This window comes from Rhipicephalus sanguineus, chromosome 2, assembly GCF_013339695.2.
Source record: "Rhipicephalus sanguineus isolate Rsan-2018 chromosome 2, BIME_Rsan_1.4, whole genome shotgun sequence".
NCBI lineage: Eukaryota > Metazoa > Arthropoda > Arachnida > Ixodida > Ixodidae > Rhipicephalus > Rhipicephalus sanguineus.
The window spans coordinates 93,453,757-93,481,667 of record NC_051177.1 but is presented as its reverse complement, the minus strand read 5'-3'; the positions used below and the strand labels follow the sequence as shown (position 1 = coordinate 93,481,667).

General features: G+C 45.0%; 1 protein-coding gene across 1 annotated transcript; it reads left to right on the top strand.

Moving 5' to 3' along the window:
- On the top strand, positions 1-27,754 carry LOC119383402 (acid phosphatase type 7). The gene is made up of 11 exons (XM_037651513.2): positions 1-217; positions 1,139-1,318; positions 10,824-10,849; positions 17,897-17,994; positions 18,633-18,704; positions 19,176-19,290; positions 19,851-19,964; positions 22,695-22,823; positions 24,959-25,030; positions 27,391-27,528; positions 27,633-27,754. Exons 1-11 carry the CDS (start codon positions 40-42, stop codon positions 27,687-27,689), a joined length of 1,179 nt encoding a protein of 392 aa, XP_037507441.2. The 5' UTR covers positions 1-39; the 3' UTR covers positions 27,690-27,754.
- The last annotated feature ends 157 nt before the right edge of the window (positions 27,755-27,911 follow it).

The window sequence follows — 27,911 nt, the reverse complement described above, 5'->3', positions numbered from 1 at the left end:
CTTTCTTTTCTTTTCTTTTCAGCAAATGAATACGAAAGAATGGTCACCTGGGTAACATTTGATCCTACAAGCACCCCCACTGTTGAGTACGGTCCGTCGGGTTTTTACTACGTGGCTCGAGGCTCCACAACTCGATTCCTGGACGGAGGAAAGAAAAAGAGGGTTCTCTATATTCATCGAGTCTTGCTTAAGGACCTGCAAGCCAACACTGAATACAGTAAGTGAAGCCAATATTTCGTTGCTGTTCCTGACTTTCTTTTTTTTTTTTATTTCCCTTCCCCTCGAGTCCGCTTGGTGGCATTTGTCATCAACATGAAAAGAACGCTGTGAGAAGGTGTCTTTCTGGGAACACGAACTCTCAATAAGCGTGTGCTGGAGTGCTTTACATTTGCGCGTCAAATCGCACCTTATAGCCATTCAGCCAAGTGTACCTTCGAGGAATCGATTGCGTGCAGTGACGGCAAAGTTCTCAGAGATTTAGCGATGTTAAATTCGACGAACCGAAAGACCTCACGTTTCGCTCGAACATGACGACTGGGACTGAATGGCAGTACAGGTAGCTTGGCGAACTGTAATTTATAAAATTGAAAGAAAAAAAGGAAAGGGGGGTGTTGCATTTCAATGACGAGAGGTGCCATTTGCACTCACGCCTGTTTCTGGCGCTTGGCCAATGCCGCTTCGAAGAATCGCTTTGAGGTTCTGCCGGCTTAGCTATTCCGTGCCATTTACTAGATCTGGAAAAATGTTTGCCATGCAGCCAAATGCAGCGCCGAAGCTACAAAAAAAAAAAGAAAAAAAGCCTTGGTTGCGTTTCTCGCAAGAAAGGTTTCGTAGCTGAAGAAAAATTTGTCCTAGACAGAATTTTAATACCGTGACCAACGCCATTACGGATCCCTCGGCCTGCCGTCTAAGCTGACCAAAATAATAAGAGATAGTTGTGCCTTAGTAATGGGTTATTTGCGTTTCTACTTTGCGTGTTTCTGAAGAATTAACATGGACTTTTATGAATTGTAAAATACAGCGAGCACTCGCTTCTACAAGCGTGTGGTTAATAGCGCCAGTTCGCATAGTCTGAACCTATGTTGTAAACGTTTTCTTTGTTTAGGACGGGATTATAATTCCTTTTTTTTTAATACAGTGTATCACTGTGGGAGCTCCGAAGCCTGGAGTGCTGTGTACATGTTCCGTGTGGCACCGCGGGACAGAAGCAACGCTACGATTGCTGTGTTCGGAGACCTTGGCAGCGCGAACGCTCGCTCTTTGGCAGTGTTGCAGCGGGAAGCTCAAACGAAGCAAATTGACGCTGTTTTACATACAGGTGAACACCCAGAAATTGTCTCGTTTGAATACGCCTTATATCCAATCGTTTGGAGAGACTGCGAACTTCAACATTACTCCTTAGAGATTCCTGTTGCCTTTCTTCGTGAGTCTAACTGCCAACAGCGCCGCATCTCAGACACATTGCCGCTACGTGGTGATTAATTTCCGGCTTTTAAGCGCCTAAACCACAACGTGATTATGAGGCACGCCGGGGCGGAGTACTCTGTAGTTAAGTTTCTTCCCCAGAGATTCATTAAAGGAGCAGTGACATCAACTTTACGCATGTCGCGTTTTTTGCGTCCACGTGTAGTTTTCGACCCCTAGTACCGATTCATCACTGATAATGCCACGGGAGGATGATTAAATATGTGTAATATTGATTGGTATGACCAGTAACGAGCGCGGTTCAAAACGGGTGCGAAGCCCGCCAGTTTGCAGCGCTGGCAGCGCTGCCGCGTGGTCACCCCCGCAGTCACGCACCGAAAGGGCCCCCAACTGATCGCGTGGCCGCACAAAATGGTGACACGAGTTTCAGCCGTCATTTCGTCTGCTAAGCACGCACGTGTAGTCATGTCTTCCTCACCACCTACCGTCGTCGCCACCGTCATCAGTGTCTACAAGTGATGAAGAAAATACTGAGGTATTGGTAATCGCTGCGATTCGCGACGTCGGGAATCATTCTCGCTTCGACCCTCTGCAAAGAAGTGATTGTGAAATCGACGCCCGTCTGAGCAGCGACGAGTAGGCACCTGGAGACGCACGGTCGGGCAATGCTGGCTAACAAGAACACAGAACGAGAACAAACGTTTTGGACAGGACAGGTGCTCCTATTTTGCCCATAAAAGTAATCCGTCCGTTGACTTAAAACAACAAACGATTTACTCAAGGATTTAAATACGTCCGTACTGCTCAGAACACCATTCGCGTCTGCCGATTCTTCATTACGCCGGGCCAGCGCCGGCAGGGCTCGCACCTTCTTTCACCCCTCCCCCCCCCCCAACACGCACACAACACGCACGCACGCACCGCACACACACAAACACACACACACACACACAACACACACACACACACACACACACACACACACACACACACACACACGCACGCACGCACGCACGCACGCACATGCACGCACACACGCACACACACGCACGCATGCACGCACACAACACACACACACACGAGCGCGCGCATTTGACGCTCTGCGTACAATATAGCTCTGCGAGTCTCGTCCTCAGGCAGGCGTCCGTTGGCCTATGTCACAATCAAGCTCCAAAGAACAGCACATTTTCAGGGTGTGTAAGGTCAGCGCCTGAGGAGGCGTTGGCAAAGCCAACGTCCAATGCATCGCGGAGACGCGGGGAGACACGCAAATTGCATGCGCAGTCCTCCTACCTGGAAGCTTTTATAAACAAACTGTGCAGCTATCCGCGACCATGACATGACTTCTTGCGGTACTTGAAAAGTCACTGGTGGATGACGCGCACAACTGTTTCACGACATGCTGGCACGTAATGCAGTTGAGATCGCCGCTCCCAATTATCACAAGCACACGACAAATCATTCCGAAGCGGCGTGACGACGACGCAGGACTTGAGACAACCAACCCAGGCAATCGAGGTGAAGCCGCTGCCAGGCGTCGCTGCTAGTCGGCACCACGATGACAACACTGAGATCGTTGACGTTATCAGTTACTAGCGCATCGTCACTCAACGCCTGGGGCGTGTCCTGGGGGCCAGCTGAACACGTCATAATACAGTCGATGTCGCATTGTGACGCACCATTGAGCTTTCGTACTATGTTTGTCCTCGAAATATTATAACTTCTGAGGAAATTCATACTTCGCTCAAATGAGGAAATTCATACTTCGCTCAAAAAACTTTCGTACAAAGCTATCGAGTGAAGGCCACATCTCGAGCTTGAAATTTTATGTCACTGCTCTTTTAACGCCATAGAACGACAGAAAAATTTGCGCTCACACGGACTCACTCAAGGAATACATTTTTCTCTGAATGCTCATTGGGACTCAAACTCACCAAAATTTTCCTGAACCACACTCACTTGGACTCAGACTCACCAATATTTTCTTCAACTGGACTCACTCGGACTCAGACTCACTAAAATGTTCCTCAGCCGGACTCACTCGAACTCAAACTCACCAAAATGTTACTCACCCGGACTCACTCAGACTCACAGCCTAACCAGAGTCTGAGTGAGTCTGAGTGAGTCGACTCATGAGTGAGTTTGCCAACCTATGGATTAGCGCTAATATAAATCTAAGTGGACGGGTATTTCATTCCGCCCGCATCATAACGCCGCCGCCGGTGCCGGAAATCAAACCCACGCCATCGTGCTTCGCCTGACAAACAACTACGACGTGTGACAGGTTGACTGTTAAACATATCTGAGTCACTCAACATGAAAGCGCGAAGACACAAGCTCAGTAGCACCACGGAGTTACCGTCAAAGTTTCTCACTGCCTCAGTTTCATTAGCGTTCTTAAGAAAGCTGCGAAGCACTGCTCCCCTATTAAATGGGAGAGATCCTCGTTGGCTCCACTACCCAACTTTGTTCTTTCTACAAAACCCCACTGTTGTCTGACTTCGATTTAGTTACTGAGCAAAAAGAATTTTGATCTAGCCTCTTAGAGGAATCGCGACGAGAATGAAAGCGAGTACAGTCGTGACCAATATGAGAGGCAACGCCGAATTCGTGTTTAATCGACGATTACTCGCAATGTACCGATGTGCATGTGACTTATTGAACTGCTAGAGATTCCCTTCCGCTTGAGAATTTAGTGTAATTAACACTTTCACTCTTGCCGACTACGTTTAGCCGCTATGACCTTTAAGGGTAATTTCAGTGTTTCCTCTCATCGTAGTTCGGCAAACTCAATCATGAGCCGACTCTCTCAGACACACTCAGATTAGAGTACTGTACGGGCCGTGATTCTCGGCCCGGGCCCGGGACTTGTTCAAATTTACCCGCCCGAGCCCGGCCCGGCGACTCAAAGCGAGACCCGGGCCCAGCCCGAACCCGAGAAACAGTTTTGCCTACCCGGCCCGGCCCGGCCCGGCCCGACCCCAGATCGGGCCTGACAGAGGCCCGAGCCAATAATCTAAGTGGTGTTGCCCGAAGATAGAATAGACCGCAAAGGCGTTTCAAGCGGCATATATCTACGCATGTTCGGCGCATGCTCCACTAGCAAGTATACTTTAACCTACGGTACTTTCTTATAAAAAGGGGCTGGCTCACCGTGGAAACATTTGAGTGGACATACTGGGTGTACGATGAACGTTTGTTCGGCAGTGGTATATTGAAATTGAAATCGACATGAAAGCGAAATAATGAATCGGCTTAGATTGATAAATTATACTCTGAGAAATCTAATCTCGCTAGTTTCACCAACAGAGATTCAATAATAAAGGAGAAAATCAAGGTCTATGTTTCATTTTTAAATTTCGCGCCAAAATTTCCACTCGTGACATCACGGATTTCAAAGCGTACTTTTCGTATTTTGGCGAATTTGGCTGGTCGAAATTTCCTTGAAGCTTCGTATGTAAAACGTATGGCCAGAACTCGGGAGACAATGTATTTCATTTTTACCGATTAGTAACTGCGTAGGATCTAGCAGACGCCGTGAAAATCTATAACGCGTTTGATGAGGGAATTTCAAGGTGACGTTACCAGCCGTAATTTCTTTTGCGCGTTTTCGTGCTTCCCATGCGTCTTCTCACGGCAGGCGTGGTGATTTTCGAATTGTGAAAGAGTAATTTTCTAATATGCCAAAAATCGTTGCTCCCTTTAGAGTCCCTCTAACGCGTGCTGTAACGACAAAGTGCACCCTTCTGGATCTGTAGCACATGTGTCTTGATCGTAGTAGCACCTTGCCACATCAAGAAAAATAGAGAAAAAAAAAGTCAAATTTATTACGTTTGTTGTAAATACACTAACCTAGATAAAAATGATAACGAACCGCGCGCACCACGTGCACACACTTAGGAAATACGTATAAGAAGCCGAATGGAAAAAGCAACTATTTGTCATACCATCTTTTTTTTCATATACCACACCACTGCTATTATAAACAGTCTGTAAGTTTTTGTGGCATAGTTTATAGTTTATTTGTTCGCATGTTACTGTACAAAAATCAAATTATAAAGAGATTCCACTATAAGCACACCATGCGCCGTTGCATCACATGTCCTGCCGCGCTAATGTTTTTCGCAGTGCTTGCGTTAGCCGCAGGGGCGCACATCTGCCGTGAGAAATGTGAAGGCGTGGGCCGTCCTAGTTCTTAATTTCCACCTCTAGAGCAAATTTAGGGTGTCTTTTTGGACCCCTGCAGAATGAAAATAGCTGCCCAGCTGATCCCTTCATTTCTCTCGTTCCCGAACGTTGTGCCACTCTTCAGTATAATCTATAAATGCCTCTGAGGGCTTCTCCTTGCACTTTTCAGCAGTGTTTGTTATGCACGGCTTGCACAGGGCTTTCTTTTTTGTATTATAATGGTGCATGCCTTCCTAACTATGTTGTACCGGTAGAAGGTGGCCTACGCTGGTAAGACTGCACTGGTAGGGCTTGCAGTAGGTGGACGAAGTGATTGCTGATCTATTTTCGGGGTTCATTCCAGTTTGGTAATAAAGGTGCGATTAAGCTTCTCGACGCTTACTCATTGAATGCATATATTCGAGGTAAGGGGACATCCCCCGGCATGGAATTCGTGATTCTTATTTCAAGCCAGATATTTCGTCAAGCTAATGTACTCTGCCTTTAAACATGAATATACATGTTCAATGGGCTTACGCTATTCCTGCACATTCCAACGCTGTTGTGGCAGTATCATGTAGCTCTCGTACTACAGAGTGCAGGGGTCTCAAACACGCGGTCCTGCGGACCTCTCACTAGCGGCCTGTGGCCCCCACATGACTATCTTCGTCCCTTTTTTTACTTTTTTTTTTCTTTACAAGTACGTTCTTGAGCTGCGCAGGCATGACAGGCCTGAAACATTTTTTTTTTCGTGAGGCACCAGCTGCAGCCACCATGCGTTGATACAAAACCGTGAAACAAAACTCTGTATTGCAGAAGTGGCGTCCAGAGTTTAGTCTTTGTGACCCATATATGAAATCTTAAAAAGGTCTTTAAAATAGCAACGTTAGCTTACATCTGGTAGAACCTATTCTCTTCTCCCCCCCCCCCCCGCCTCCACTCCTACCTTCGTCACTGACCTGGCCCTTGCGGAAGTAACTTTTTTGTGAATGCGGCCCGTTAGCTGAGGCGAGTTTGAGGCCCCTGATATAGCGGAACAAGACGAACACTCAGATGTTAACAATGTGGGCACACAGAGCAGACTGTGCATGCCCATGTCGCGTTACATGACCTCTGTGAGCCTAGACGGAGCCACGGAAAAAGAATGTCTTTTTAGAGATTTTATGCAACGGGACTCCGCTTCCCCACCATGGGGCTCCGTGATGGCACTTGCGATGATAAGTTATAGCTATAAATTTATTACATTACATTTATCACTGCGATTGCAGAACAATATTTGGATGAATAGATGGATGGTTGGATGAAAGAACTTTATTGCGGTCCAATAGGTCGTGCTAGTTTCCTAGCCCGAAGCGGGCCGCTCCCACGTCGGGACCGAAAGACCTAGCCTTTCGGCCGCTTCGCGGGCCCGTTGGACTGCCCATAATTGTCTCTCTAATGTCGGACTGCGCCGAGCTGCGTCCCACCGCTCTTCAGTGTTTTCCTTGTCGCTGCGTAACGCGGAGCAACGCCAGAGCATATGAGTGAGATCTATTGTTTCGTGGCATGTTTGGCAGGTTGTAGGAGTAGAGAACTCCGGATAAATCTTGGTAGTTAACAGCGGGTTCGGGTAGGTTCTTGTTTGTAAGAGCCTTAGCGTAATGGCCTGTGCTCTATTTCGTTTACTGTGCGGAGGGGGGAAGACCCTGCGTCCTAGGTAAAAGTGCTTTGTTAGCTCGTTGTAAGAGAGGAGGTGATCTCTGCATTCTGAAACCTCAGCATCTTCTTGCCTTGTGGCTGCACGGTTGGCAAGTCTTCGTGCAGCATTGTGGGCAGATTCGTTGAGGTTCGCGGGAGCACCATTGATTTCTCCCATTTGAGCTGGAAACCAAATGATCGTGGGTGGTTTGATTACCTTTCCTTTGAGAATTGCCAGAGCCTGTCTGGAAATAACTCCTTTGGCAAATGCTCGGACGGCTGCCCTAGAATCGCTGTGGATCCTCGATCCATTTGGGTCTAAAAGTGCCAGTGCGTTGGCTACTTGCTCAGCAATTTCTGATTCTGTGGTGTAGGTGGAAGCCGAATTGACGAGTTCACCTTCTCGCCGTTCACAAGTACTTTGGGACATGAAATAAAAACGAATGCAAATAAAGCACGCAGTAGCGAGATGTTAGTTGTATAAGCGCCTGGTGTATTTACTTTCAGCTCGCGCGTTTCAGATAAATCAAGTAGCCCCATATGCAAGAAGCGAAAGAAGATCAGTACTTCTCGCTCAAAACTTCTCCATAGCTTGCCCCACATAAAAAAAAAAGAATGGTTTTATCGAGATAAAATGTGAAACATACATGTACGCGCAACGTAGGAGTAACACACTCGAAGGAACAGACACTAAAGAAAAAAACAATTCTATTATGAGTAAATTACTCTTAAAATTCCATAATCACCACGCTCGCTGCGACAACAGTCTTGGTAAGCGAGAAAACGCGCAAAAAGAAAATGCGGGTGCCGACGCCACCTTGAAAATCGTGCAACAAACACCGTGACGTCATAGATTCTGAAGGCGTCTACTGGGATCTACGTACGGTTCCTAACCGGTAAAAATTAAGTACATTGACCTCTGAGAGGACCATAGACTTAACATGCCAAGTTTTAAGACGTTTCGTTGAACCAATGTCCCCAAAATACGACAAATACAGTTTGAAATGCGTGACGTCACACGGCGGAGATTTCGGCGCGAGATTTAGAAATGGTACTCTGGGGCCCTTGATTTTCTCCTTATGATGGTGAAACTAATTACATTCGAGTTCTCAGAGTACACTTTATCAGTCTTTGACTGATTCGTGGTATCACTTTAGTGTCCCTTTAAGAACTGAACAGAGTCCAAGCCCGGCCCGACCCGAGCCCGCCACCTCAAACCCGGGCCCGGCCCTAAGCCCGGAGCTTCAGACCCAAGCTCGGCCCGGGCCCGCCGTGAAAACTACTTTACCCGGCCCGGGTTTTCGGGTAGGCCCGAGCCCGTGCAATGCTCTAACTCAGATTCAGATCGAGTCGTGAGTGAGTGCGGGTGAGTATTTTTTGGTGAGTCCGAGTGAGTCCGGTTGAGATGAATGTTAGTGAGTCTGGGTCAGACGGAGTCCTGTTGAGGAAAACTTTGGTGAGTCTGAGTCCGAGTGAGCCCGAAGGGCAAGATATATTTCATGAGTGAGTGTGTGTGAGCTCCACATTTTGTGGCCACCTATGCCACTCATATTGCTCACCAATGTATCTGTCCACGTGCACCACGCCAACCACTCGAAAAGGTCGCAGAATGCTGGCGACAGTAGGGCTAAAGAGCATCGCTATTGTTTTTCTACCACAGAGTAGACGCACATGCGCGGCTTCAGCACGGAAGGTTAAGGGGTCTCTAGAGACGCTGAGTATGTTTGACGGATAGAGCGAGGAAGCCAAACGGACGCACCCCGTCTTGCTCCAATCATTCGGCTGCAATGGAAGCTTGAATAAAGTATGTGTGCTGTGCTAATGGCCCTCGTATATGGATAGATTCTGCGGGACATATTTGTTTTCTTATCTCCTATTGCGATGATCTAGTAGGATGCATTATCGATACGTGCTGTCCTACTGCCTAATACATTGTACACCTCCTGCTTCTCTATTATTGATATCAGGATAAGCCGTCCTCTCCGCGAGGGGGTATAAGAAAATAAAGAACCGAAATAAGGAAATGTACATAATGTACGGAGACATCAGTTGTTACTCCGTGAGAGGTAGTCGGCTGAGACGTAACGGGTTAACCCATCTGCTTAGTAGTACTCAACTCTTCCTATGTACTAAAGTTTATTAAAGCTCGCTTGGAGCTACGGTTGGAGCGATGTCCCGGAAAGCCGTCGGAGAGGTACGAAGTATAAACTTGAACTAAACTCGCATTCCTGGCACGTGCAACCAAGGCACCTTACACGAACAAAAGACACTGACGTTAGTCTGACGCTATTGTTTTACTATTTACTATGCAAACAAGACGGAAGCTCAGAGGAAGATGGATACCGGTAAATCAAGCTCCTTTTGCTTCAGGAAGATGAATGCTCGAAGTGATGAGAAATCGTTGAACGGAGAATGTCATGGGGGCGCATAGGCGTGCGCACGGGGAGGTCTCGAGAGGGGGAGGGGGGGCTCTCTTCCTAGTTATGCGGAGGGGGAGGGGCTCCAATTCTGCCCCCCTCCCCCCTCCACATGCATTCACGTTATTTTTAATGCGCAGGACTAACGCGTGACATGCTACGGCCAACTACAGGAAAATTTGTTCCTCCCCCCCCCCTCCCCCCCCCCCATTGCGCAGAATTCTGATGAGCACGCCTACTCCGGAGCCAATGTTTTCGTCTTCTCTTGAGTCGAGTCCTGTTTACGGAACGTTGGCTTCGCCGCTTCGGCCACGTTCACTGTTAAACGATTTCTCAATGCTGTTTACTGTGTGCTGAGGCACGGAACTTGGTAAAAGTCTAATGATGTGTTGCGATCAGCGTAGAGATAAATAGAGGTCTAGGATCACAGCGAGCGACGCTGAAAACGCAAGAGAAGTTACGGATGCTCCGGAAAAATAACAGGCAAAGTGTCGTAAAAACCGTAACTCGGTCAAGGTGGCATTACATCCTGTAAACAAGGTTCCGTGTACCAAATCAAATAGTGATCTTTGAAGAAGTCTTACTCCTAGAATAACCCTCCGATGACGCTTACAGATGTCACAACGTGACCTAATTTTTTCTTCTAAAAGCATCTTCTCATAAAATTTAGCCCGAATGTAAAGCATCAGAAAGAAGTTATGACAACCGTACGAATAAACCGCATCAGTTGCTCAAGAAGGAACGTTCACAGATCTCTCGAACAGTGTATACTCTTCTTTGATGCGTTCCGAGCTACAGTTTATGACTTGTAACCAGACAGCGATAAAGTGAATAGAGCACATGCGGAGAAGTCTTCGCCTCGGGCTACGCGCAGACTTATTAATGACTTTGTGGGTCACAGGAAACGGCCCGCACGCTTATGCAGGGCTCAGGCTGTACGGGCAACACTATGTTCAGAGAAGTACCAGCGTTCCCAACAACATTTACAAGCATCCGGTATGCATAGCGATGGCTCATTAAAATACTAGCGACTGACAGCTCGTTTGGGGCTCGCTCGAAAGCCGTTTCGAAACGTGCGCCATAAAGCATACTGACGTCATTTTTTTGTTTTGTTTTTTTTTCTTTTTATCCATTTAGGTGACTTTGCCTACGACATGCATTCGGTACGTATAACAGTTTATTTTCAGTTTCCAGCTCTATGAATAACAAGTTTCTCCACGAACGATTCTTTCGCGAGCCACGCCGCAATCAGTGTGGTTTCGCGTATGGCCTAATAAAACCTGCTCACTGAGACGTCGTGGTTTTTAGATCAAAAGACTGTAGCGATTCGGCAATGTTTCCTCAGAAGCAGTTTCCGTTAAACTGATACGTTTCTACTGCCTTGTTTTTCTTAGGATCTTAGGATTGTGCGTCATTCATCGCGTTCAGAACGACCACTTGAGCAAACAGGAAGAAATACGTCGTCATGTATGAGATAATGAGGCGCAAAAGTGGACAGAACTATTAATTTTTGGTGGACTTCCATCCTTTAGCCTAGAAAAATGGACTCCCGTGTTGACAGCTGCCTACGCAAATGAATGCGGTGTCGTCATTAATCCTTCGTCCCATTCTTTCGCGTTCGGGAGGAATGCGCCTTTCTTTTTTTGCCGACGAGAGCGTAGAATAGAATCCGGCGGACAAGTTTAGCATTTGGGGTGTCGGCAGCTGTTAAAGGACGATTGCTCAAGCGGGTTCATGAGCCACGTGGTTAATGGTTTCCCCCCTCGTTACCAAGATTGTCTGTTTATTTTCTTTCGTTGGTTATCTTAGGGCCAGTCTTCATGCTTTGCTATTCATCGTTATTTATTGCAAAGTAATGGCGCGCAGTGCTTCAGGGTGAATTATGTAAACGTCCACGCAAACAAAGCCAATAAAATTAATTGCCTTCACTGCATAACGGTTCAGCTGTTGTGTGAATAAAGAACCGTAGCTTCTTACACAGCTCCGTTTGTTTCTTTTCAAACATCGTATTTGATGCACGCGTTTCTCGACTTTACTGAACGAACGAATAAATCGAGAGAGTCTCTTCTTTTTTTTTTTTTTTTGGTTAGACCCAGGCGGTAAGAACAGCACGAACCTAAAAGTACGTGGTGAAGGAACCCACGCCATTACACGAGCGCTATCAACCCCTTATTTCCTACGTTCGCCACGTATAGTAGGTTCTGCTGGGGCCTCCACCTCGACATCGGCGCAATATTCTGAAAGTTCTGAACAAGTTTTTGCGCGAGATGAAACCCGACAAGAGACTGTAAATAGTTTTTGGACATTCAAGGTCTCGTTTCATCACCACATTCCTCCTCATCATCGTCAACACCTCTCTCCTCTCTTTCCCACCCCCTTCCCTTTCCTAACGCTGAGTAGCAGGCCAGAAAATTGATTCAGGCCGACGTCTCAGCGTTTCTGTCACAATAAACCTCTCTATATCTGTATATACATCAAACATCACCAAGAAACGGAAACTGAAAAGGAGAATAGGGGAAATCCGTTCATACAGCTCGACCTTTTGCTGATTGCCAACGATACAAAAACACAAGCTCTTTGCTTGATTTGATAGTGCTTGCTTGATAAAACTTGATAATGTTTTAGTTTCTTGCTGACGGTTCGTGTATATAATTATACGCGGCAAACTCAGGCAATAAGGAGCTTATAGTCAGCGCTCGCGCCGTCGTGTGGCATCTGTCTTCGTCCCGTGCCTTTACGTACGCGCTATTCTTACCGTCATGAATCTTTACCTTGTCCAGCGTGTTTCACCACTGTTAGACCCATCCGTATAATGACAGCATATAAATAAAGCGAGGAAACCTTAAGGGGCAATGTTTGTAATATTTTAACGCAAGCGCAGTAATTATGAAATGAACGGAAAGTGAAAGTGGACGAAAAGGACAACCTGCCGCCCCTGTGGACCTGACCCACGACCTAAGCCGCGAACGTTGTGGCTTGGTTGTCCGCTTAACTAAAGTGGGCATATTAGAATCGTTATGCTGCAGCATTTGCGCGCGGAATACGAGAGGCGTCTAAATAAATTTTGTACGAATAGATTTTTGCCTCAGTAGCGCGAGACAATCGAAAAAGAATAACTGAGAATGACAGAACAAACGCTAAGAGGACACGGCAGCACGCGTTCTGTTACTTTCTTTGGTGCATTCTTTCTTTTAAGTGCGAATGCACTTTATAAGCGACCCTGTGTCCGCCGTCCCATAGCAACGGCGCGAGCAGAGGAGAGGAGCGTCTGTAGCAACGGCGCAGCGACGTCACGCCCCACGTGACTGCGCGCGCTCCGCCCTCCGCTCCGTGGCTGCGCGCGCCCCGCGCATTGCCTGTGGTGATGCAGGCCGGCGGCGAGACGCCGAACGAAAGCGTGCGAAGCGAGCCGAGCACCCCGAAGCCGATCTGGCGCGGGGATGCGCGATGCGCGAGCGAGCACGGGCCCTCGAATTCGATTGGCCGGACGCGCGCTTCAAGCGAGACTTCCTGGACCGCAGCTTCGGATATAGCTGCGCGGTGTGCGATCGACTGTGGTTCGACAACAACCTGAGCCCCATCTCGGGCGTGCGCAACGCCGCCAACAAGTTGAACGCGTTGCGGGTTCTTTGGAACGAGTTCGGAAGACAGATCATCATCATCAGTGAAAGTGCTTTGCACTTAAAAACGGCCAGACCTCCGTGGGTCGGCTGGCGCGTGCTCTCTCGCTGCCGTCTCCTTCGCTCGGCTCTGCAGTTTAGTCGTGCGCGCCGCCTCATAGCATCAGCCCGTGCTTCGCACTTCCTCATACTCCCCTTCGGGGAAATGCGGGTTTTTTTTGCGTATAACTAAGGCAAACGTACATCGCCTGAACTTCTCTGAAATCAGAATCTTCGCGACACACCCTGCAGCGGTGAAAAATAACAGGTTTCATTAGAACATTTTGTGGGTTTACGACACTGCGCTTTTGCAGTTGAAACATGTACCGAATTTTTTCTGTCCGCAGAGGGGGAGTTCTTTTATGCAACGCATTCAATGTATAGTGATTCCTTGCTCTCAGAATCAGTTTTCCTATCTAAATTGGCCGAGCTTTTCTTTTTTTGTTTTAGCTAAGACTGGTGGGAAACCCTGTATTGGTGTAAAGAAGAGCATACAAGCTATCACATAGAAGTCTAGTCAAGATAAAAAATAGGATATAAAAACATCAAATGCTTTTTCTTTTTTTAAAGAAGCGTGTAGTTTGAATCACGCACACCGCCTTTAATAGCTTAATTTCAGCACTAGAAAAACTACAACCTCGTTGTAGGCGCTACACCGATGGACTGACTGACCCCGTTAGCTTAAGTCGACTTTCAATGGATTCAAACGTGAATTGAAATAATTTAATTAGACGAAATAGTTTATTGTCTACTAATGTGTTCCACAGTTTGTTTTCTTTCTTTTTTCTTTGTAGTTCGTCCCTGACTTCTTTCATTTTTTTATTGTGTGTGTTTAATCGTTGTATTCACAGTGTTATTATTATATGTGTTGTTAACCAATCTTTCAAATCAATATTGTTTCTTTTTTTTACTTGGCTAAACAGTGACGCAGTGAATTAAGGAAGCATGCACCCGCAATTCTTTGCCCGTTTCATGAGGTCAACTCACTCTGACTGCGTACATAAAGAAGCCTTAATGAAGGCGTTATTCTTGTCATTCAGTATGTCGTACCATTTCGGCTGAAGCCCCATTGGCTCGCTTCTAGAGCGGGTACACTGAATCTAGAGCGGCTCCGTGTGTGTTAATATATATAGGAGCCACAGGCTGAGATATATGACACCAGTTGATGCCGTCGCAGTGCACCTGTACGCCGTAAATTCTCCTTCTCCATAACTACCTCTGCACTTGTGGCGAGTTCCCATTAGGTGCCGGTGGGAAATCACGGACGAGGCGATCGCCACGTTCGCTGGGCTTTGCCTGAAAATATCCAGTCTAAAGCAACGAAAGCTAATGTCTTTCCTGGCGTTCGGGTGGTTCCGGAAAATTCTTCGATTCGAAATGCGAGCTCATGGCAGCACGCCTAAAACGAGAGGTTGAATGAAGCTTTAATGACTCCATCTTGTATTACGCGGGAGAAGACGGCGTAGCTCCGAAGCAGACAGTAGCGGCTGCTCACTGCAAGGGCGAAATTTCCCTCTTGCCAAAGTCGTAATTCTTGATGACATAACCAAAAATTCGCGGTTTCACCGCACGGGCGAAGCAATGAACGCGATAGCAACAAATTGTATTGTTATACGAAGTGAAGCTGGCAGCTAACTGTTTTGTATCCGATCTCGCGTAACTACAAAACGATGGTGTAAGAGAATACGGCCGCTTCAGGGAGAGATGCTCTCCGCATAGTCACTTTGCGTTGAGAGCGCAGCACGTAGAAAGGTATACGAGCCGCCCGCTGTGATAGCTTTCGAGATAGCGCGCGCGCGCGACCGCGCCCTTAGATTCAAAGTTCAATGTGGCTGCTCGCGCGACAACCCCCCCCCCCCCCGCCCCCCACCTCGTGTCTTTTCATGGTCGTTAAAGGGGCACTAAAGGCAAATATTAAATCGACGTTGATTGTTGAAATAGCGGTTCAGAAACCTCGTAGTGCTACTTTTATGCCAGGGAAGTGCTTATTTTGAAATAAAATCACGTTTTAGCGGTCCGCATCGCGTTAGCTTACTTCAAATCACTCGCCTGAAATCCGACTTTCATACGTCACTGCTGCCGTGCCCAACGTTGCCCACCTTTACTGCGCGGCCGCCGACACTAGTAGCAGCAGAGCGAAAGTAGCGGGACCCACAGCAGCAACAACAGCCATCGAAGCCATCGAAGCTTGCCGCAATGGACGCAATGGATGTGGACGGAGAACTTGACGAGACATTGGCTCGCGACGCTGGGCTCCAATTCAGCGACTTGAGCTCCGATGAACGCGGTATGCTGCTGAGGGCTCGTAGTGCCGGCGTCCTTGCATGCGGCATTTTGTCGAACTCTCTGTCAGAGCGACTTTCACGAGCGCGCAAAACACACGCGGCAGTACGCGATCCCGAAACTACCACTGAGACACGACCGCGTGAGCGAAGCAGGGCGCCGGGCGAAGCGCAGTTCGGCGAAAACGGAACCTTTGAACCACGCGTGCCGTTCCCCATGGCAACGCCACAGAGGTTCTTTTTTTCCATGAATCAAACGGAAACGAAGAAACAGCATTTTAATACGTCTTTTGATGCACGGAAGGTTCTTCTTTTATTGCTCCTAGTTTGATTACTAGTGATTTATTGTAGGCAGACTCTCATAGGTCATCGGGATCGTTTCGAAAATGTCCCACTCGTGGCGCTCATCATGTGATACATTTAACTTCAATTCTCGGTAAGTAGGGCACTGTTGTTGATAATATTGCCGTTGTAGAAGTTGTCATACATTGAGCTTTCACTCCGACATAAGTTGTTATTTGCCTTTAGTGTCCCTTTAAACACGCGCGGGGCGTTTCCTGTCTGCTTCGACGGCAGGCCTCCCGATCGGGGTGATGTTATAGCATGCACCCTCGGAGCGACGGAAATGGGCCCGGCTCGTTTGATCGCTGCTTCGGCCGCGTTCTTCGCCCCCGCTCGCCCGCTTTTACCCGCGGTAGAACATACAATGCGCGGGGGGATCTTATCAATTAGGACGTCATATCGGAAGGACATGACGGCGACGGTGACGGCAACGGCAACGGCAAAAACCCGTCGAGACTGTCCATATAATTGCTATCGCAATAAAATTTATTCAACAGTTGTGCAGAATTACGGCGTCCTGCTTCTCTGAACACGTGCAGTAGCATTAACGGTCGTCATGCAGGAGCACGTAATTGTCTAAAAAATTTAAGACATTGCGACACTTAAAGCCTCCCACTTGTTTGTTCGTTTTTTTTTATTTCTGATCAAATAATTATTTGCGTTGACATTGTATGTCTTTAAAGTTGCGTAGGAATTGCCAATGAGCGGCTCGAAGAAGTAAAACAGCGGGAAGGTAAAAAAAACGCCGCCTCATGAAGATTCCATGCAGCTGTATCTCTGTCTATGGCTCTATATATCTATCTTCATAACATATTTATCTATTCTTAATATTGACATCACCGGTTAAAATGTGTATGCGTGTGCGTGCGCGTGCATGTGTCCGTGCGTGCCTGCGTGCGTGCGGTGGCAGTCATTCGCCAATAGTAGCGTTCACTGAACACGAGAAGCTAGGAACAAACTCTCCTATCTGTCTGCATGCTACGTTGCACTTTGCAGGACAAATACCAGACAAAATATTATAGTGAACGTGTTAATAAGGCAAGCGGCCGACTGAATATCACACATCTACTACACACAATATTTTTTGCTCATACACGTTGCATTGTTTGAGTTGAATCTTTCGCTTTAAGAATAAGATGAAGAAGCTGGAATTCACTTTGAAGAGCGAAGAACTATCTAAACATCGGATTCATCCCCAAAATGACCAGACGTTTTGATTGCTATGTTGCCCGAATGTGCCGATTAGGTTCAATTCTGACCAGTGGCATTATCAGAGACATTATTAATTGCCTTTCGGACATTTCTTTTTACGTTACGATTTCGCTGTTTGATATGTGTGTGGGAGTGTGTTTTTCCATGTGTGCTCGTGCGCTTAATTTACGTGTACTGCTGCTTGTATGCTATTTCTATGTTGTATGCTTGATCTCCACTCAAGGGCTAAGGAGTAGCCGGTGCCTTATTTGTGCGCCTGCATCTCCTTTTACATTAAGTCAATAAAAAAATAAAAAGGGGAGATTAATTTCGGGGGGGGGGGGGGGAGTGAGCAAGCGATGCATCAGCGCGGCATTTATTATTTTTTTTTAAGGCCATGGAGGTTGGCTTAGTTGGTTTATGTGGTTTAGCTCTCGAAAACGCCCCAAGGGGGTCTGGATATACAAGGTGTACTGCTGACGTAATAGAATGACTCTTGACTTTCTGGGAAGCGCCGATTCATAATTCTCGTCTTACGGGAAATGCCGGTCTACAGCCTGACACCTTTGTGAGGCACTGGACGTGCTGATAACTCAAGACTTTGCTCGCACGTAGAAGCAGTTCTTTCGCATCAGTACCATTCCTTGTACCATCGCATCCACGAAAACAGAACCTCGCTAGCATTATTATAAGGGAAGTGCCTGCACGCTTTCTAATTAAAAACGTATCTCGACAGAAAGACGCAAAGGTCGGAGATGAATTCATGCGACAAATTGAACCGATTGCTGCCTACGTTCCTTATATGACCGCCGTCGGCAACCATGAGAGCGCATAGTAAGTACACGATTCATTCTTAACCCGGCAACTGTTTTAGGATGCACTCTAAGTCATTTTACTCTTTTTTGAGAGTTCTGGCTTGCCACATATATTACTCTCTTTAAAGCGATCCGTCATTATCATCCGTCAGATCATTATACTCTCTTCGGAGAGTCGTATCTTTAAAGAGAGTCATACAAGTGGCAAGCCGGAACTCCAAAAAAAGAGTCAAGCGACTCTTTTTTTCTCTTAGAATGTAGATGGCACTACGCGATATCGTATGAGCAGAAGGAGTTCAGTGTTTATACTCAATGGGCTACTTAAATACAACTATCGTGCATTCGGGACTTGTGCCTAAAAACGTATTCGCAACGCTTTATTTTTCCATGAATCCATAGTTACATCACATACATGAAACACGAACATAAAATATGCAATCTTTACACTTTATTCTATTAGGGAGAAACTGACAATAACCAACGTTACTTTTTTGGGCCGTTCACCTGGCAGTTACTGATATATGTAAATTAGGAAACACACGTCAATATTTTTTTGACACAAGCACCTGATAACTGCCACTGCGCACAAACGCGTTACCGTTTTACACTTCTCGTTTCTTTTATCCTTATTTATGACGACCTTTTATTACTTTGCAGCAACTTCTCCAATTACGCAAACCGCTTTTCCATGATGGACAAGTCTGGAACGCTGAACAACTTCTTTTACAGGTAAGAGGAAGCGTGGATATATCTCCATAAATAAACTATGCAGCAGCGGTTTCATTGCATCACGTGAAATATTTATTCGTTGTTTGGCCGTTCTAGCAGACGTGCGTTAGAGTTTACTATACCTTTCTCTGTATACTAACCATCATCAATAAATTGTTACTTTTGATATTCGATACGTTCTCGCGCTCTCGCACCTGGTTTCATACGTGAAGTTGCTTTGACTGAGTATATTTATTGCCACTGACAAAGAATTTCACGTTTTTTGTCAGCCTAGATGCAAATAACAATGCAAGGTTATGGTCATAGAGAGTCGAGTTTCCAAGTTGCATTTGTAAGTAGATGCCTACCTTCACAAAAAGGTAAATTTCGGAAAGGTTAGACTAAAGAGAAAAAACGTCCAGTTCATCATTTTATCATTTTGTTGTGTCGCTACTCGTAAACAAAGACTTAGTCAATGTTTTGTTTTCGCAGCTTCGACATCGGCCCTGCGCACATTATCAGCTATTCAACGGAGTTCTACTTTTATCTCAAATACGGCTGGCAACAGGTTCCCCGGCAGTATCGCTGGTTAGAGAGAGACCTGCAGGTACGTGTTTGGTCATGGTGGGAGAAATTCCAGTTGCTACGAGTACAGTTGTGAGAAGCTCGATTGATTGATTGATTGATTGATTGATTGATTGATTGATTGATTGATTGATTGATTGATTGATTGATTGATTGCTGACTCTTCCATTTGTTTGTTTGTAAGCAGTGTTGCAAGCGAGCGGGATGATTAGACAGACAGACAGACAGATAGATAGATAGATAGATAGATAGATAGATAGATAGATAGATAGATAGATAGATAGATAGATAGATAGATAGATAGATAGATAGATAGATAGATAGATAGATAGATAGATAGATAGATAGATAGATAGATAGATAGATAGATAGATAGATAGATAGATAGATAGATAGATAGATAGATAGATAGATAGATAGATAGATAGATAGATAGATAGATAGATAGATATCGATGACCAAGAAATACAGAATACAGGCAGGAACAGTGAGCGACTTTGCGCTCACTACAAAAAGCGATGCGTTATAGAAGCGACGTGCTGCTTTGTACCATTTTATAGCTCCAGTCTACCACTCTTCTAGGAGGCAAATCTACCAGAAAACAGGGCAAAAAGGCCATGGATCATCACAATGTCCCACAGGCCGATGTACTGCAGCAATATAGGATTGAGAGACTGCAATTCAGAAGAAAGTATTGTAAGTTACAGCAGCACTATATTTTAATTCAGTGACTTCTACCAGAAAATCAGTTACCCGGTTTGCGGCAAACATATCTAACGTCTTCGAATATTCGTACTTGAATCGGCCACATTTACTCAGGTTCTTTGACATGCTGTGTCATCTTGGAATGCGATTATACTGTCAGCTTTCAGCTAAATAAAAAACCCGGCATTTGGACTTTTCGCACGACACCAGCCTGTCGAAAAGGCAATTTGCCGCGAGATCACGCTAGAGGTGGCCGCACCGTCGCCGCGTTAGTGTGGATAGGCGGTTGGCGGCACGTATCCAAATGCACCCAGCGGTGTTTTGCTGTGAGCAATTTGAGCCAATTGTCGGAGAATAAATCGCAGTGACTGCAGCCTAATGGTGATATGTTTGCCCTCTATTGTCACAATAGTGCACGAAGCCAGGCTAATGTTCCTATTACGTGTGAGGGAAGCGCAATCTTCCAATCAACAGGGTGCTGGCCTTCGGAGACAGTCGTGTTTTGCACAGTGCTCGATGTTTTTTCTTGTTTTATTCGTGCGTGCTTAGCTTGTGTTCTACCTATACTACAATATATCTGGTGTTGCGCGACTGGGCCAAATAAGTATTTACTTCTTGCTCGAGCGGCTACCAAAAAAAAGAGCCCGTATTTCTGCATACTGTAGAAACAATAACAAAATCTGCATTCACAGTTCGACATTTAGTACTCCTTTCGTTTAGGACGACGCCAAGTGCCCTATTATATGTGGTGTGCTTGAACGACAAGGTGGCACCCACATTGCACTGATTTCGGTCAATGGACGGCACGATGATTACACCGAGCGCCATACCGACACATGCATGCACTCACTTATTAGTGCGCATACAAGCCTTGGAAGGCGAAATGCTTGTGTATATTGTGTAGGCACATGTATAAGCACTTGATACTCTGCTAATAACTCGCAATAAGCGGCCCATTGAGGACGTGCATGACGTTCGCGCACATGCGAACACGGTGTGGCTAGCAGACGACGCAAGGAGCCATCCACACTACGGGATTTCGTCTGCTCGCCGCTAGGTGCCGACACTGTTCGATCTCTAGGCCAATAGTACTTCCGGTCCTCGCTTTACGTTCTTTGTTTTATTTGTCTGCTTGTTTTTGTGCACCTCCACATCATTCCGCTCCTTTTTCATCTTCCTTTCCCCTTTCCCCTCCCCCATGTATAGCGTCGCAAACGGAATGTTTCACTTCTGGTTGGCTTCGCCACCTTTCCCTCATTTAGTTCTCTCTCTCACACACACAATGAAATTAATAAGCGTGAGCGCCTGCACTTGGCATTTCTGTATCTATAGCTCGTCGCGCACGCCAATATACTCCCAGAGCTACGAACACAGGGCGGTCGCGCGTTTCAATACATCGTGGAAGCAGTAGCTAACAGCAGGCATCGAAGATACACATTTGCATGCTCCTCAGGCTAGCGCATATTAAAACGACCGCAGTCATAAAAATTCGGCAGTCGCGTTCCCAAAAACGCTCTCAATACACGAGCGTCTACGAGACGTCATTTCCACAAAGGAGTAAAACGTGACGCTGTTCACGCGCTGCTCTCAAGATACGTGCGCAACGTGATATGGGAGCATGAAAACCAATATTTCCAGCCGAAAAAACAAGCACAAGGTTTTGCGATGTGTAGCCAGTTTCTTTTTCCCCCATTATCGGGCATAGACTGGCATGCACTTCATGCCATAGAGCTTCCTGGTAAAGTTGTTAGATGCACCTCTGGGACCAGTGTGCACCGGAACTCCACCTGTAGCGGTTTTAGCCACTGTGTGAATTTTAAGTACACGAACGTGCCTGAAGTTCAGTTCGGCCTTGTGCCTTCGTTCGCCGTTGTGACTTGGCAAATTTATCGTTTTCAAGAAAAGATAAAGTTACAAACAGAAGTAGGGCATTGTAGACGCCTTGCCTCGTCTACAGAAAACCGTAGGTGTTTGAAAATTAAGGCAAAGTACTGTACTAAAACACGTTGCAAGAACAATTTAAGACATAATCCCGAAGATTAAGCTAATATGTGCACTAACTATCACTGCCATTGTACTTGAACAAACTCAGCACCGGGCTTTACTACAATAAGTTTGCGGAAAGTGATTCGACTGAACTTTCACTGAGGTTATCTTTATCTTGAGACTACTATTGTAACTCAAATTAGTCAGCGATCGCACCACGCAAAAATGAACAATTTTCTCAAAACAACAACTTGCTTTGTTGTTTAATTTATGTAGACCGCTGTATAATACTTTCGCGATAAAAAAAAAATCAACTTAATCTTCTAACATCCTCATGAGTTGTGGTCAGAGGGTTCATAGTCTACTTTTACAGCTAAATAATGATGTAGCCAAAGCGAGAAACATCTATAACACTTGCGATGACCAGATTATAAATATAACAAATGATTATCTTTGTTTTCTAAGAACAGTTCTATGTCTTTCACTCACTTTTTTTTCTGCTCACCACTATCACTAAATGAAACAAAACAGATGCAGTAAAACGCCACTCCTGTTTTGTGGCCACGCAACAAGAATGGGGCGGTCGTTATAAGCTGTTCTCCTCGCATTGGTTATATAACTGACTAGATACCCTGCATTATTTTTTATTTATGTTTCTTTCTTTCACCGCTGAAAGCTGAGCAGTTTTCTCGAGGATCACGCCTCTCTCGCTGGAAATGTATTCACCCCTCCTAGGCTCGCAAGGGATTTCCTCTGACAAAGATGTATGGGCCGGAGGAGCTCTTCTTCAAGTACGGAGTGGACTTGCATTTTACCGGCCACCAGCACTCGTACGAGCGCCTGTGGCCCGTCTACGACGGAGTGGTGAGCACAAACGCCCTAAGCTTTCAAGGCCAGCTAGAAATATAGGTTGAGCTTTGCGAATGCTTCTCCAAATGAACACAACTTACGATGCGAGTGGTCGATACTGAAGTTGACACAATAGATCGTACAATTCATAGTCCATTTATTAATTCTTCTTAATTCTTAGGCTATATACGCTAATACGAAGCTTATTACGCGCTGTATCCACAGTAAAAGGACGAGTGACTTGCAACGGGTACCACACAATATAAAAGTATGGCACAGGGACTATGTTCAACGCTTGATCTTTTACAGTACACATAACAGCTGAATATTCAACACAATGTACAAGTTACATCAAGCGATAATATTGTCACTAACGCTCAAATTTACAACTTTATTTTTAAAAAAATGCGGTATCGAGCTTCGCGCTCATTTGAATAAATTATTTTACCGTGCGTACACGGTTCGCTTGCTTCCTTGCGTTTACCGCTTATACTTTAAAAAAAACCACCATATAGAAAAGAAACCCCAAGGCACCACGAATCCGCTTTAATACATACTTGTCAAGTACATATTTGTGTTTCAATAACATGTGCCCACGTAAGTGGCCCCGAACTTATTCACTCTTCACTATCGATGATCCACCAAGACGATTCACTTGTGTAGGCCTAGCAACCGTGGTGGGTAAAGAAAGAATAACGTTTTGTTCAAAAATCGCTGTATTTTAGAAGCTAGTACGATACGTACATATTCAACAGATCGGGATTTGTTAAAGAAGTACGCCAGCCATGCGAATTCCTCGTTCTTTACAAAATTTGACCTCAATTTAACGACTCGCACGTTAAGAATGTGATAAGAAGAAAAAAAAAACAATATGGATGTTCAAATGTTACGAATCTTGCGTACTAAGACGCATTAACGCGCTGTATTTTTCATGATAACAGATTTCAATTGGTGGTTTACAGCAGATAAAACAAAATCTGGAGCCTACCTTAATCCTTGACTTAGAAGCGTCGTAGCGTCACTCGCACGTCAGCGTTCGTGTGCACTGATGTATTCCTTAGGTTACCCTTGTGTTTCGCGCGTTGTCGAAGCAGATCCCAGAGGCCACGTAGAAAGAATTACGTGTCATTTAGTTCTGCTCCGCCAGGTGGCGTAACGACCACAGCTGCTCGCGAGAAAAGCGTCCGCTCTTTGAATGAACCCATTCAATAAATTTACACTAATCATCCTGACATTTAACTGGCCCTTAAGCAAAACTTATGCTCCTATATCACATGTGTATCCAACATAACTCTTAACTTTAACCACAATCATCGACTGGGTACTAGTTTTATTTTTGAAACATTTTTCCGAGTATTCGGAAAACCGGAAGTTCGACAACTTCAAACACGTGTTGTGAGAATCATTACTCATTATATGTATTATGACCTCAGGAAGCCTTTGTTTTCCCGATTACTTATTATGACCTTCGACCTGCTTCGGAAATTAAAACTAACCAGACATGTATACACTGTTGTCAATTACAACCATCCTTTTACCGTGTTATTGTTTCGCACCCTTTATCGTTTTAGTAGACAACTAACCTTTGGTAATTGGAATGTTCCACACACTAACAACGTATATGGCGAATGTCTGTTACTGTTCCCTGGTAATCAGATCTGGAATGTCATTCCTTTCGAAATAAAAATGTCTCCAAATTTTCCTAGCATTAGAAAAACACTATTTAGAAGAACTGATGGACCTTGAATGTAAGGGCATGTTTAGTCGAATGACTAATTCTCATTTTTAGTATGTAACATAGGTGCTCTCTGTTATAACGCGTCTTTTTATTCTTTTGTGTGGTTATTTCATGTGGTATATTGTTTGTTTACTGATTCTTTATTCGATATTCGAAATTATAACTTTGTTTAATTGCGCTTTACCGAAGTGACACTATATAATGCTAATTTTTGAAACCCAAACTAACCTGGGGCTATGCGTCCACACAACGTTTCCAAACTTCGTGTAAAAAAAGGAGAAATAAAATTCAATTAAATGCAAGTCAGAGTGCTCTCCGTAAGCAATTTGAAGAGAAATGAGAGGGTCACCCGTTGCTCGCTGCCCTAAAAAATCAGGCACATTGCAACAAGCGACACGCATCTCCATTACAGGTGTACAAAGGAAACGGAACGGATCCATACGTCAACCCGGGGGCACCCATACACGTTGTCACAGGAGCTGCCGTACGTATACCTCTAAATCCAACGCGATGCATGTCTATGCCGGACTTGCACGTCATATTCGCTAATGGGTCCAACGTTGTACACAAGAAATGTTCACTTCATTACACTGAAGTAACATACAGCTATTGCTGTACTCAGTGATGCACCACACTCTAAGAAAAAAATGGTGTCCTTTGACTCATTTGCTACACATGTCACTCTCACATGTATAACTCTCTTGAGAAATTCACGTTGACTCCCGGTAGGAGAGTTGTTTGTCCCACAACTCTCCTAAAGGGAGTCAATGTGACTCTCTAAACAGAGTTATACATCCCACGACTCTCCTAAAGAGAGTCAACGTGCCTCTTTAAAGAGAGTTTTACATGCGCGAGTCACGTGTGTGGCAAAAAAAGAGTCAAAGGACACCTTTTTTTTCTTGGGGTGTATAGTGCATCACTGAATACAGTGAAAATCCCCAACCAGTGCCTTCGTTTCACCCATCGACACCTCAAGCACGTATGAAAGCGGATTGTGCACCTTCGTAAGTGTATATAGCGATATGTTGTAAGAAACAAAATGCGAAATAGTGGACACGCAAATGCGTCTTTTTTTTTAAGAAACCAATTTTTTTTTTCACCATAATGTGCATGATCCACGTTACTGCGTTTTAGGATTTTAGTCTGCGTTTTGTGCATTAAAAGCTAGCTTCGCTTCATATAGTCGCATACAGGTATATTGGCAGGGAGAAATCATAGCGAAATTGATAACTACCAGTCGCGCAGCCCGTGTATGACAAATACAATTTTCTTATGCACTCGAAGTGCAATCTACAAGTTTAGCGGATGACAAGAAAATGTCGAGGAAGACAATCCGTAGCGTGTAATGCACTTTTTCTATCGCCTTGGTTACTCTTTGTTTAAACTATTGACACGAATAGACCGCTAAACATTTTATTAGTAACACAAATAACACTTTGCGCACCTTCGAAGGCCTTCCATGAAGCGCTGACTTACCATAAATGTTTACAAAACTGCGCCCCTCTGAGCGCAAACTCTTGACAACATTTTAAGCGGTAGAGCGAAACTCCTTTTCGCTCATTTTCAACATTATCCCGGCTGTCACCAAAAGAGACACACTATTCACTTCAATCATACGCGGCCGCATGGAAACAACACTTTTCTACTTCCAAGCACAAAAATGTCTTTAAGACCACAGGTGAAACTTGTGCGGATTGTCACACACTGATCTCGAGCAAATTCTTTGCTGAATGTACTTTGTTATTCTCGATTAGATATTTGGACCCGTGTGTTTGGAAATCTTTAAACTTCTGTACGTTCTTTGTGGGCTGCGTCAACTCACCTCTCAGAAATACGTTTTACTCTATGCATATATTGCTCTGCCGCTCCTTTCTGCCGCTTTTGCTTTATGGGGTAAAATGGAGCTTATCAAAAATCTGAGAAGTAGCTTATATCCGATTATCCTTTGCTACTTACGCACATATATGTCCGTTCACATATATGTTGTTGGGTCCGTGCCCAACAGCATGAAAATCACATCAGCCCTCAGCCATTATTAGAGATATGAAAATGCAGAAATATTGGAGGATTGCAAAAAGTGATTACAAGCGAAGCGAGAAACTAGCGCATTCAGGTACGTAACCTTTTTCTGGGTTTCTGATTCCGTAGCTCATGATCTGTTAACTCGCACTACCTTAATTCTTTATTATATTCTAACCTCTAGGCTCTAACTCTTCTTTTCTTTTGGCTCACACACACTGAGAATTTTCTAAAGAAACGTCTCCGAAATGTGCTGCGGATACAAAGTCATGATACTCTTGCAATTTTTAAGCGGCGTACGTGGCAGCAATGGTTTCGAGTAACGCATATATTTTTTTTTAATACATACTTTCGATTACGCTGCACAGAACAGCCAACTCGGCCTATCACCATATTCGTTAATTCTGGTGTCTACTACCCTCGTGAAAACGACAGTCTAGGGACATTTTAACAAATTTGTTGGGCCCGAAAAATGTGTGTACTTTGTATTGTACAACAAGCTATGTAATTACGAAAGAAATTCAAATGCAAAACAAAAAAAGCGAGCTAATCACTATGTATATCTGGTCTGCTGTCTCCCTTTACACATACTTGTGGACTGCGTTGCAAGATAACACACAATGTTCGAAGTTTAAAACATCGTAGAAAACACAAATTGCGTAAAACTTCATTCTGGGGTGCATTCTTTAAAACAATCAGATGTCTGCTTGGTTTTCCAGCACCTAATTTGCCTTACGATTGCCATACTGCGTTATTGATACGAACATGAGCTTCGGTATGAAGTGGGAATACGATTAAAGTTTTCTAACAATGGCCCACGCGCAGGGAAACTGGGAGAATCTCTCGCATTTTGTTACGAACCCGAAACCATGGAGCGCCGCACGAATATCTGACTACGGCTTCACGAAGCTCCATCTCATCAACAGGACTCACATCGAGCTGCAGCAGATATCAACCAGAGAGGTGACGCTGACTTTGTTAATATATAGCTAGGAAATACGTGTTGTTATATTTTCGACTTTTCTCCAGCCTGATTTTAATGCCTTTCATTCTTTTTTTTTTTTCAGAAACCACATGTCGTGGACTCCGTGTGCATCGTAAAAGACAAGCCGAGAAATTTTTAAGTAAATATGGCACATATTAGATGGAAGTTCAAGCTGGCAGTGGCTGAGGATGGAGGTTGCGTTTCACTATGCTTGTAAAGCGTTGTGTAGTTACAAAGTTACAAATCTGTCAAAAAATTCACGACTGGTATTCGCAGTCATAAATATTAACGTGCTATCATCTTTATTGTACTGAGACTGCGTTTCTTTCTTTCTTTCTTTCTTTCTTTCTTTCTTTCTTTC